Source organism: Aotus nancymaae, unplaced genomic scaffold (genome assembly GCF_030222135.1).
Source record: "Aotus nancymaae isolate 86718 unplaced genomic scaffold, 86718_ANA_hifiasm-v0.15.2.pri h1tg000029l, whole genome shotgun sequence".
In the NCBI taxonomy this organism is placed as follows: Eukaryota; Metazoa; Chordata; class Mammalia; order Primates; family Aotidae; genus Aotus; species Aotus nancymaae.
The window spans coordinates 92894556-92907721 of NW_026988442.1; the positions used below are offsets into that span (position 1 = coordinate 92894556).

At 38.3% G+C, this 13166-nt stretch overlaps 1 protein-coding gene across 2 annotated transcripts in view; it reads right to left on the reverse strand.

The window, feature by feature from the left end:
• Window positions 1–13166, reverse strand: part of WDR33 (WD repeat domain 33) — a 112140-nt gene that overhangs the window by 60814 nt on the left and 38160 nt on the right. For both annotated transcript variants that reach the window (XM_012462318.3, XM_064382864.1), the window contains exons 2-7: window positions 11294–11520; window positions 9147–9215; window positions 8341–8445; window positions 4706–4801; window positions 4362–4513; window positions 2585–2682 (exon numbers count right to left, since the gene is read on the reverse strand). In XM_012462318.3, coding sequence (XP_012317741.1) covers window positions 2585–2682; window positions 4362–4513; window positions 4706–4801; window positions 8341–8445; window positions 9147–9215; window positions 11294–11497 — 724 coding nt within the window. In that variant the 5' untranslated portion in view covers window positions 11498–11520. The remainder of the gene's footprint in view (window positions 1–2584; window positions 2683–4361; window positions 4514–4705; window positions 4802–8340; window positions 8446–9146; window positions 9216–11293; window positions 11521–13166) is intronic.

A 13166-nucleotide genomic window follows, 5' to 3' on the forward strand; every position in this document is an offset into this window, starting at 1 on the left:
AATACTGCATCACTGAACATGTTTGTGAATAGAAGACTGTTTTTTAGGAATGTTGTAGAAAAGTATTTGATAGAGAGTTCAACTATATGATCACAAACGCCCCTTTAATAGAGTATTCTTGCATTTTCTTGACAGTTAACTCCAAAAGTAATGGTCTGACACACGCTACTAACAATGCAAAGGAGTATGCTTATCTGCCTGATGCCATAGCGTCTATGTGCGATACATGAACATCATCCTTAATAAAGGGCAACTGATATTTTAGAGGTCTGAATATCCTGTCCCTATTTGTTTGACTTTCTGATCCAATTTTCTCTAAGTAGAGTTCACTTCACATTTAAAGAACTTCTCATCATCCCTTGAAAGAACTGCCGATCCACCATCCCTCTGACCCCACAACTCACCAAGGGGAGGATGGGAAGCTCTTAGATGCAGAAAATTTGGAAAAGTGAGAAATGACAGAACACACACAATTGGAATCTAATATCTCTTCCCCTACACCAGACTTGCTATCAGAATTACTGCTTGGGTGGTATAATCAACTTAGTTCAATATATTCATATCTGCCTCACATACTGAAGTGTCTTGGGGTACTAAAAATATTATGACTATAAAGCAAGTAGAATATTTTTTAAAAGAATCACACAATATTAAAAAGCTAGAATGTACATCCTCAAAGTATGTGAAGGCTCATTATACCTTTGTGCATGTTTGAAATTTCCATAGTAAAAACCTAAAATAATGAGCCCCCATACAAAAATCTCAACTTTCATTTATGATACTTAGCTTCATCTAAATTTACCTGGACTTATTTGAAAATATGTAACTGCTAGTTAATATCTCCTGCACACTCTAAATTCCAGAAGAAAATTCTTAATAAAACACTTTCATTACCAAAATGGAATAATGCTTCACTGGATCATGGGATTGAAAAACGTTATCACACAGATTTCCTTCTTCTTAAAATCCAAGCTGCAAAGTGGTTTTAGATCAGACTTCAGTTAGTACAGTCCACTGTAAAATTAGTTGTTTTAATTCTCTAGAATTAGTTTTAATAAATAAAATTATTTCATTTTCTGTAAGTATCTAGGATTTTAAAAACTTAGAAAATATTTAACATTTCTGTTTAATAGCTAAGACTAATAGTGAGGAAAGATTCAACGTAAGTGTGGTATTGGGCTGGGTGTCAAATAAGATTCTAGTCCTGGCTCCGAACCTATCTGGCTTTGAACATGTCACTTACACCCTTGGGGTCATGGTACTCATCCATAAAATGACTCTGACAAGATGATCTCAAAGTCTTCGTCTCATTCTGAAGTTATACAATATTATGACCTTTCTAGTGAGTACACTTCCTCAATGTGACAGGTTCCCTATCCTTATGAAAGCTACAGTCATACCCTACTGTGGATAAACCCAAACAAAATGTGCAAAGTCAGGAGTGTTTAAGCAAATGTGATTGAAGATACTGGCTTGAAATATGGACTGAAATAAGGTTAAAGTATCTCAAGAGTCTTTCCTGTCTCCAAAGCATCAACATTACATGCTACAGATAAAGCCCTGAAAAGCTGTGAGAAACTTACGATTCACTGAGACAACTCTCTCTGCTGACTCTTGAACATAGGGAAAAGCTCTGAATAACAATTTGACACCCAACACCTGTAGCACCCATCCTCCCACCCTGCATTTATGTGTCAGAGAAAGATGGTACCTTTGTGGCATCCTAGAATCAAGGATATGGAGTAGAAGGTATTGTTTGTTAAACAGTACATTTAACAGGTTCAAATTAAGCACTTGAGAAAAGTACCTTCCTACTTAGTAAACTAATAGGATCCAGTTAGAAGTCTCTTCGTTGTGATGTTTGTATTGCATATATACAACAAATTCCTTAACTCTACCACCACTGAATTCATGTAACTCACATTGATATACTGTTAGTATTTCAATAGTCCCACTTTACAGAGTCCAATATTCTAATCATAATCTAAAATAATTGAAGTGAGAATATGGACTTCAGTTATAGAATGAATTCATAGAGGTTTCTTTATTAATTATGAAATCAACAAAAGTAAACAAGCAATGCCTCCCAAACTTAGTAGCAAGCAGGCCATGCAGTACAAATGTGGTGTACTACTGCAAAACCAACTGCTTTCAGAAACAGTAACACTAAGAAGTGTAGCTTTGATACCTCTATCTTGTTGGTTAATTCATATTGTGAAAGGACTGCCAGGAGAATGAGAACTATCTAAATCAAACCACATTGTCAATATGTTGGGAGTAAGTACTCTGGCTGCAGGAAAGGAAAAGGAATATAGCCTAAAAGACGCATACAGATAAACAAGTAAGGAGAGGGGGCTCTTGTATTTAATTTATAGCTGAAAAATTCAAAGATGACACTGGTAGTAAAAACCTACAAAATGACTGTGAATCAGAGAAAGTGTTGGTTTTTTTGAAGAGCCTGAGACGGTGTGTATATGTAAAAAAATTGAATGGAGATGTAAGCCAGTATTGTGGTTTTGTGATGATTTAACCGCAAATGTCTTCCCTATTTAAATATTCCAATCAGTACTGTTAGTACACGTACCTCGGAGAATTCTTTCCTCATGGCAACGAAGAAAGTCCCAGATTCTAACAGTGCCGTCATCAGAGCATGTAGCAAATTTATTATCCGTGGGTGAGAAACTGTTACATGAAGACACACAGCAGGGGAAAGAAGTCAGCATTTAACAGATAATCTGTGCTTCTCAGACAGGGAAAAATAAAAACACGGTGCTGCATTATCAACAGGAGAGGGCAGAATCCAGTGAAGAAGCCCTTAAAGCGAATGTTGTCAACTAACACAGGCATCTCATCAAAAGAAGACTTCAACAGAGCAGTTGTTTCTGAGTTTTCAACCATCAGTATTCTGAGAACTTCACATGTGTATTATTAGTGCTAATGCTACCCATGTTCCTTCTCTATTTCCTATCATACCAGGAAATCACATGATGCTGCCTTAAGCGGTGAAACTAAATGGATTGTATTTTTGCAGTATTCCTGCAGTCTTTTAAATCGCACACGAATACTGCTCCCAAAATTATCATCAGCTTCTGCCTCAAACACTTCATGAAATGATAAGCCGAAACAATGTGGGCAGTCTACTGGAAGACTGATTGCTAACCATCCCTGCATATGATGTTTCTCATCTATTCTAAAGGTCGGTAGAAAACTTTCACATCTTCCTAGCAAGCTATTCCATGGATGTTGCACCTTTTGAGGAAAACTTTAAAATAACGACATTCAGACTTGTGTTTAAAGCCAAAGAATCCGCTGCAAGGAGACAGTTTTTCCCAGTAGTGAAAGACGATCAAGTTTCTCAAATAACACTAAGAACTCCCTTGAACTTTGGAATCCTATGACTAAAAAAGGATCAACTGTGTAAACTCAATGTATGGGCATGGCACTAAGGCAAAATCTACAAAGCAGAAGCATGTTCATCCAACAATTTCTGTTAAGATTCTGCAAGTATAAGCAAATGACTACAGTGGATGATGTCTCTAGAAAGATGTCAACCTCCTCCCACACATGGGTGGCACAACCTTAAAGAATGCTGCTTAGCTTTATTCTGAGGCTGCAGCAATTCTTCAGGCTTGTATTTGCAACTTTTTCCCCCAGTTTTACTATACATATCTCACTGATATGTAAAAATATACAACTCACTGAAAATATTTTAAACTCCACTTATTGTATACATTTGCATAAGTGATGTTATCAACAGTGAATCAGAAGAAAAGTCCTAGAGTCTTCTTCACAATGATCTGCTTACAGCTGCAAAGCTTGAAGAACTCATTCATTAATCCATTAATGTTTGCCACATCCAGTTATCTGTGAGGGTTTTTAGTCCTATACTTTCCTTTGGAAGTCGTGGCATAACCAAGCCAACCAGGTCTTCACTTAAGCCTTTTTCCACTTTGTGTGAATTCTGAAGTTGTTTTCTGTAGGCTTTAGATTTTATTCAGTTGTATAATTAAAGACTGAATTCTTTATTCGGAATGAAATATTCTTGTCTTACACAGTATATAATAAAAAGGAATAAAGTATACACATTATTAATCATAAATGAAAAGAGAAAACCAGTGCAAAATGCGGCAGACAATACATCTCTAACATATTGCAAAGGCTGATACCGGGACAACACTACTTCAGAAAGGTGCCAGCAAAATGGTGAATGTGTGAAAACAAAGAAAAATATTGTGCTTATAGGGTGCAGAAAGTTTCCCAGAATCTGACAGAGCCCATGCATCTCTGCACCCAGAATACACTTAGAGAATAATTTAACCATGACAATAGGGACTACAGAAAATGGTATATTGTGTATAAACCTGGCCTCTCTAATCGCCTCCTTATGTGCCTGGAACATCTTGACGTTGTTCATGTTCGACTGCCAATATTTCACATATCCTCCGTGGTCTGCTGTCAACATCCACATGTCATTATGTGACCACGTCATGGCCCTCACTGGGCTGTCGTGAGCCTATGAAAACAGAAAACATTAATTAGTAAGGTGCTGCTTCAAAGAATATAGGACTAAAGGCTTACAAGAGCATATACTGACTCAAGGTAATGATTCGTCCAATTCTAAGTTTAACAATGCCAATGAAGTGACTGTATCTCAAGTTCTTCACAGTACCACAGGATGATGCTATCATCTGGTGATTACTATTACCTGTAATATTGTTTCAAAATTAAAAGTAAGTCCATTCCACAAGGTGAACTCCCCACTAGAAGCTCCAGTGACCAGGCGTCTTCCTTCTGGGGTCCACTAAGGGTGAAAAAAAGACAGATTATACAAGGGCACACATCCTCCAACTTCACTAACTTTGAAAACATCTTAAAGATATTTATAAAACACACAATAACTGACACTAAGTAGATGATACTTTCACGTAAATGTAGCTCAGCTTTATTAGAAGTACTTTCTCGGCCGGGCGCGGTGGCTCAAGCCTGTAATCCCAGCACTTTGGGAGGCCGAGGCGGGTGGATCACGAGGTCAAGAGATCGAGACCATCCTGGTCAACATTGTGAAACCCCGTCTCTACTAATACAAAAAAATTAGCTGGGCATTGGTGGCGCGTGCCTGTAATCCCAGCTACTCAGGAGGCTGAGGCAGGAGAATTGCCTGAACCCAGGAGGCGGAGGTTGCGGTGAGCCGAGATCGCGCCATTGCACTCCAGCCTGGGTAACAAGAGCGAAACTCCGTCTCAAAAAAAAAAAAAAAAAAAAAAAGAAGTACTTTCTCAGAAAAGAACCTAATGCAGTGCAGGGAAAGCTCTAGTATTTTGGTTTATTAGCTAAATTAAAGATACCAAGTACATGAGGAGCACATGCACCTACTCACTAAATTACACACACCTATGAATGCTAAAGACCATTTCAAAATAGAATATGCAAAGACCTCATTTCCTAGGCTATATGAGAGACTAACATAAATAAGGTGGTCAGTCGCCACCACAACTCAAAGACCGAATAAAGGATTTGGTGCTTACAAGTACTAGGGGACAAATCGAGAAAGAAAAGTTACCAGTATTCAATTAAAAAAACAAGATAAGGCCGGGCGCGGTGGCTCACGCCTGTAATCCCAGCACTTTGGGAGGCCGAGGCGGGTGGATCAAGAGGTCAAGAGATCGAGACCATCCTGGTCAACATGGTGAAACCCCGTCTCTACTAAAAATACAAAAAATTAGCTGGGCATGGTGGCGCGCGCCTATAATCCCAGCTACTCGAGAGGCTGAGGCAGGAGAATTGCCTGAACCCAGGAGGCGGAGGTTGCGATGAGCCGAGATCGCACCATTGCACTCCAGCCTGGGTAACAAGAGCGAAACTCCGTCTCCAAAAAAAAAAAACAAGATAATAACAAGCACCAATTTAAGAGAACTGACGCTATCAAACTCTTCCTGCAGCTAAACATACTTCAAAATAAAATTGTAAGCTCTCCTCCATCCAAATTACCAAGCAATGACGAGTCTTATGCTGATCTACTCTCAAAAAAACCATAAATAGTGCCATGACTAATTAACATTACACCAATATTTTTAATTTTTTATTGATACACAATAGGGGTACATATTTTCAGGGAATGACTATACCAGTAATTTTTTTTGCACTTAAACCCTTTTCTCCTTTCAAATTACACTTAAAACCCTTTTTTACTTTTTGCACTTAAAGCCCTTTAAATATTTTTACATCATTATTTTAATATTACAATTTGCATACTAAAGGAAATCTGTGACATACGTGCTGGTTAATTTGAAACCTTTTTTTTTTACTTTTCATTTTCAAGTTTCTAAGATGGATCACACACTGATTTTCCTTAAAACACGTAAACATACAAAATGTTAACACAACAATCCTATTTTCCAAAATAAAAACTGTGACAAAGTAGAAAAATATGTATGTGCCTGAAGAAACAGTAGGCTAGGATATATAAAGGTTATTTCTTAAATTACACAAATATATGTGACAGTCGGCTTTTTATTGTTTACCTGTAAGTCACAGTTTTGATTATCAGATAAAAGCCTCCTCCCTTTCTAGTTTCTGTTACCTGGTATGGATCCTAACCCAGTCAATACTACAGACAACCAAACTGTAGACACAGAGCCCACAGTCTTTATACCTTAATACCTTTTGTGACTGTGCCTCTACTATGTACAAATTCTTCCTAAAACCTTATAGCGTAATCCCCACATGAGAGCATTTACCCACCTTATCAGATATGGCGTGCTTGGATTTTATTCTTTCCAAAAAGGTTTGCCATGTTATGTTAAGAGGATATTAAAATTAGCTGCACATCATATCCCTTTGACCAAATTCCCCTGATTAGAAAAAAAATTATACTATACACACTGGTTGCCTGTACTCACATAACAATGTTTCTTTTTTTTTTTTTTTTGAGACGGAGTCTTGCTCTGTTGCCCTGGCCAGAGGGCAGTGGTGCAATCTTGGCTCACTGCAACCTCCTCCTCTAGGGTTCAAGTGATTCTCCTACCTCAGCATCCTCAGTAGCTGGGACTACAGGTGCACGCCACCACACCTAACTAATTTTTTGTATTTTTAGTAGAGACGGGGTTTCACCATATTGGCCAGGCTGATCTCAAACTCCTGACCTCATGATCTGCCCGCCTCAGCCTCCCAAAGTGGTGGGATTATAGGCATGAGACACCATGCCTGGCCATAATGTTTCTTTACTGATGTTTCTTCTTTTTTTTTTTTGAGTCAGACTTTAGCTCTTGTTGCCCAGGCTGAAGTGTCAACCTCCGCCTCCTGGGTTCAAGCAATTCTTCTGTCTCAGACTCCCAAGTAGCTGGGATTACAGGTGCACGCCACCACGCCTGGCTAATTTTTGTACTTTCAGTAGAGATGAGGTTTCATCCTATTGGTCAGACTGGTCTCAAACTCCCGCCCTCAGGTGATCCACCCGCCTCTGCCTCCCAAAGTGCTGGGATTACAGGCGTTAGCCACCATGCCTGGCCCTTTACTGATGTTTCTACTGCCTAAGGCCACTGAGGCAAACAGGAGGCCTAACACTAAATGCAGCTATTTCCATGGAGTTCAGACTGTCTCACTCCCAAGACTTTTTGGTTCTCCTTGCTATCATACTCCTCTGATATCAGAAGATCTGCTTATTTTCCTCATCTGCCACTAATGTTTGCCACAACTGTCTTTTCTTGGTCTCATTTTTTTTTTCCAACTGTTATTTGCTCAACTTAGACTGTTAACCATTCTACACCTCTGGATACTGTTAACCAACAAGTCCATTAGCTAGGAAGTGGAATAATAGAAACACAAAGAAGAAAATGATTACATTACCATCTACAAAAATCAGGGTTATAATTAAAAATTGTATTTTTAAAATTTCAGTTTAAATGTATTAAGTGCCTACTAGGTACCTTCATAGAACTAAAACTTATGGTACACCACAGTTCTTCAGCTCTCTCAGATATTTTCCTGCCTAGTAACTCCTAAGTATTTTTCATTTATCTTGGGATGCTGCTTTCTATAAAGTAACAAAAGCATTCCTATTCAAAGGCAACTCTGAGACCTGCTACAACATGTATCCATGTATTCAGAGAGAATTCTACAGAAATTACCACATGAAGAAAAACAATCCCAAAGTGGTATCTCACTCAATGGTGAAAAAGCAGATAAACAACTGGACATTTCAAAATAAAGTTACTATGAATAAACCAATTATTAGCCCAGATATACTTTTAAAATAATGTTTCATTTTCTTTGCCCTGTCAAATACATTTGCTGTATAACTCAAGATTAATTTTCCCCCCAAATATCCAACAGAATACTTACCCTAACAACAAATACCGGACACTTTACTTTATTTGTTGATGTCCGAACAAATTTTGTTGTTACTGCATTCATAGGATTATTCAACATTCCTATAGGTGGGACCAGCTACAAAAAAGGAAAATTGGGTTCTTAGAGCTCCTGATTACATACAAGGCAGAAACCAGAAATGTGGCAAGGTAATGATTTCAAATTTTAAGACAAACTAGGGACCATATAAAACTTTCCCATAAAAACGATTATAAAGGATTATTACAATTAGTCTATTAATTTAAAAAAAAACAAAAAAAGCAAAAACCAAAACACACACACACAAAATAAATAAATAAATAAATAAATATAAAAAAACAATTAGTCCATTAATTAAGTGAAGAAACCTAAGATACAGGAAAGTTAAATATTCATTATAACTAAACAAACAAGAAAATCACCAGACTTCCTCAGTTAGTACTCAAAGTTAACACAATTAAATATGTTCACATAAAGCTAATTAAGTTCAAATTTAAGTTTTAAGAAAGTTAAAATTAACTTTCCATTATAAGATTTCAGATTATTCAACTTCTTGTTGGACACCGCTTTAAGTCCCAAATCAAAAATTTACCCATCATTAGATTAAAAGGAAAATCTAAATTGAGACAAAAATATAACCCATGGTTATACAGACATGTTACATTATCCCTTTGGGAATATTTTAATTATGAAAATGTAAAAAGAAAAGACCATTTTGGACTTGAAGCCACATATTTTTAGGCTAAAATATTCAAGCAAGGAACTGTTTATTAAGCTAGTATGACACATCATATACTTACATCATTGTAATAACCTGCATCAGGCTGAATTGCCCGCATATCTCTCTGGTCTCTTTGCCATATTCTGTTCTGTTAAATAAATAAATATATCAATTACTGACTAGATGGTCTAATTACACTCAATTTGAAATTATTAACAAAACATAAGCTATTAAATAGATAGCAAACAGGATTTTAAAATACTGTTTTCTAAAACAAACAGTGGGTGCCTTTGAGAGCTTTCCCTTCTGATCCTACTAACATTGCTTAGAACCTTCCTCCTCGCCAGGCCCAGTCGCTCACACCTATAATCCCAGCACTTTGGGAGGCCGAGGCAGACGGATCACTTGAGGTCGGGAGTTTGAGACCAGCCTGGCCCAACATTATGAAACCCTGTCTCTACTGAAATATACTAAAATTAGCTGGAAATTGCTTGAACCGGGAAGGCGGAGGTTGTAGTGAGCCGAGATGATACCACTGCACTCCAGCCTGGGCAAGAGAGCAACATTCCATCTCAAAAAAAAAAAAAAAAAAAAAAAAAAAAAACCTTGCCTCCTCACTTTATCATATTAGCCCCTACCCACTTACCAAACTGTTGGCCCCAACACTATCTACCTTAAGAAAAGGAAACAGCAGAGTGGGTAGACAGACATCCCCAATATCTTCAGAGCCCTTAGCACAAAGCAATTCTTCCTATCTTGCCCTTGGTTTTCTTTTTTTTTTTTTTTTTTTTTTGAGACGGAGTTTTGCTCATTACCCAGGCTGGAGTGCAATGGCGCGATCTCGGCTCACCGCAACCTCCGCCTCCTGGGTTCAGGCAATTCTCCTGCCTCAGCCTCCTGAGTAGCTGGGATTACAGGCACGCACCACTGTGCCCAGCTAATTTTTTGTATTTTTAGTAGAGACGGGGTTTCACCATGTTTACCAGGATGGTCTCGATCTCTTGACCTCGTGATCCACCCGCCTCGGCCTCCCAAAGTGCTGGGATTACAGGCTTGAGCCACCGCGCCTGGCCCTTGGTTTTCTTGATTTCTCTCAACCTCTTTCCAAGTCTACTTTCGCAATTGAAATTTCCAGAAAAATCAAAATCTGTCTTTATCTCTGAATCTCTTTCTCCTGTATGCCTGCAACATACTAATTAGGCCCAATATGCAAACAGGTTTTTAATCACAGGTCTAAGGTAATGAAAAGCAGACAAATTTTCATCGGAGAACAGACCTAAACCCAGCGAACCTAATAGGGTAGCATTACTAATAATGCTAATTCCTACGTTAAGTAAATAAAGAACTCTAAACGAAAACTGTAGGTAGACCCCTGCTTGCCTTTACTTACTAAGCCAAAGTTGCTTTTAACCTATAGGACTGCATCAGGCACTCAATACTCTTGAACGGAAAGCCCTTTTCCTGTCTCTAAGTACCTACCACCAGGGCTTGGAAGCGGGAGAATCCATGTACTCCTTCCCTGTCTCTGAAACCCAAAGTTGCAGTTCTGAACATACGTTCCCACAAAAACATTCCTATGTTGGTAGTCTTGCATTATTTCATATACACTGCAGGTTTAACAAGCATTTTAAGGTTGGCCTAGCAATTAAAGTACTCTCTTCTAATTTGTGAACTTTTAGAGCAAATCCTATTTCTAAAATGGAGTCTAACTAACGATTTTTTAGAAGATGATATAGGCACAGAATTTTACAAAGTACTAGTGGCTTGAGGTTCTCCCTAAACGAGCCAATTTGAAATTCCACCTCATCCCACTAATTCAACTAACAAAGGTATACATACTTATTACACTACATCTAAAAAATCATCTTCTTGGCTGGTCGCGGTGGCTCACGCATGTAATCCCAGCACTCTGGGAGGCAGAGGTGGGCAGATCACCTGAGGTTAGGAGTTTGAGACCAGCCTGGCCAACATGGTAAAACTCTGTCTCTACTGAAACTACGAAAATCAGTCAGGCATAGTGGCAGGTGCCTATAATCCCAGCTACTTGGGAATCTAAGGCAGGAGAATCACTTGAACCCAGGCGGCGGAGGTTGCAGTGAGCTGAAACCGCACCACTGCACTCCCCAGACTGGGCAACAAGAGAGAAATTCTCTCTCAAAAAATATAAAAATATAAATAAATAAATAACCGAAGTTTGGTCACCTGAAGTACACTGATTAGGCTTACCTCCAAATACTTAATTACAGATGGATTGTAGTCTATGGTTTTTCGGTTTACAGCTTTTCGCATTCGTTTTCCATCAAAGGTAAGCTGTTGCATTGCTTGTTGTTGTGCAAAATCAGGTCGCTTATAAAACAGCTGTCGAGGTGCCTGGTGTTGGAACCTTGGCATATGGAAAAAACGAGGAGGAGAACCAATTTCTGTAGCCATGGTGATGTTTTCCTTCTAGGATACTAGGATAAGGAAAAAACACTTTCACTACAAATATCAGCACTGCAATATGCCTGAAAACATTTTTAAATTGACACTTTTCACACTTCTTTTCCCTTATCCAACATAAACTACAGTCATGCATCACTTAACAACAGGCATACGTTCTGAGATGCATCCTTAGGCAATTTCATCATTGTACAAACGTCACAGAGTTGTACTTACGCAAACCTAGATGGTATAACCTACTATTAATCCCTAGGCTACATGGTACAGCCTAACGCTCCTAGGTTACAAACCTGCACAGCATGTTACTATACTGAATACTAGTGGCAACTGTAACACAAAGTTAAGTAATCATGTGTCTAAACATACCTAAACACAGAAAAGACACCACAGAAAATTATGATAAAAATGCTATATTATAATCTTATGAGACCACCATAATATATGCGGTCCCACATTGACACTGACCACAATGTCATTTTGTGGTGCATGACTATATTAGATCAATGACAGACCAGTTACATTTTGAAAAAGACTAACATCAAGGCAGAAGGCTCGCTTGAGGCCAGGAGTTTAAGATCAGCCTGGGGAACATAGTTGGACCCCATCTCTACAAAAAAATAAAAACATTAGCTGGGCATGATAGCATGCACCTGTAGTCCTAGCTACTCTGGAGGCTGAGACAGGAGGATCACTTGAGTCCAGAATTTTGAGGCTGCAGTGAGTCATGATCGTGCCACTGCACTCCAGCCTGAGTGACAGAGACAGACCCTGTTGGAAAGAAGGAAGGAGGGAGGGAGGGGGCAGGGAAAGACTAATTCACAGAGTAAGTGCTAAGAGGTATTTGTTGTCAAAGTACACCTGATGGAAGAAAAAAAGCACAATTCATAACAGCTTGGGGCAGGGTGTGTATGTATGAGTTAGTGGATGGGTATATGTTTATGTTTATGGAATAAAAGAAGGCAGAATCAATGGGAACTGTTCACTCTTCTTTTCTTTTTTCTAGAGATAAGATCTCACGTGTTGCCCAGGCTGGTCTCAAATTCTGGGGCTCAAGAGATCCTCATACTTTGGCCTCCCAAAGTGTTGGGATAACAGGCCATGAGCCACCAAGCCTGGACTTACATTTTTTAAATTAAAATTTCACTTAGATTTTTGACAGTAAAACTTACTATTTTTACGTTTATCGTAAAAACTCCATTTTCTACAAGATTCATTAAATGCTCTTTAAAATTTCATTTTTGTCCTTTTAAATTTCCTAGGAATAGTACAGAAAAAGAAACTGTCTTATTTTATATCTATAATGAACCAAAAAAAGTACATATGCCCAAATTTCAGGAGCAAAATACCACAGAAACTTATTTCTCAGTATGTGTATTTACATATTTATAAAGGTAACATTAAGTTTGTATCTGAAAACTGTCAAGACCTTATAGTTTTCAAATTCAATGCTCTGCATTTAAACTTACATGCCAATAATACAAATATGCATTATTTTAAAATAAATTTTAAGGACATTTTAAAAATCAAGCCAGGCATGGTGGCTCACATCTGTAATTCCTGCACTTTGGTAGGCCAAGCAGTAGGACTGCACTTGAGGCCAGAAGTTCAAGACTAGCCTGGGCAACACAGCGAGATTCCATCTCTACCAAAAAAAAAAAAA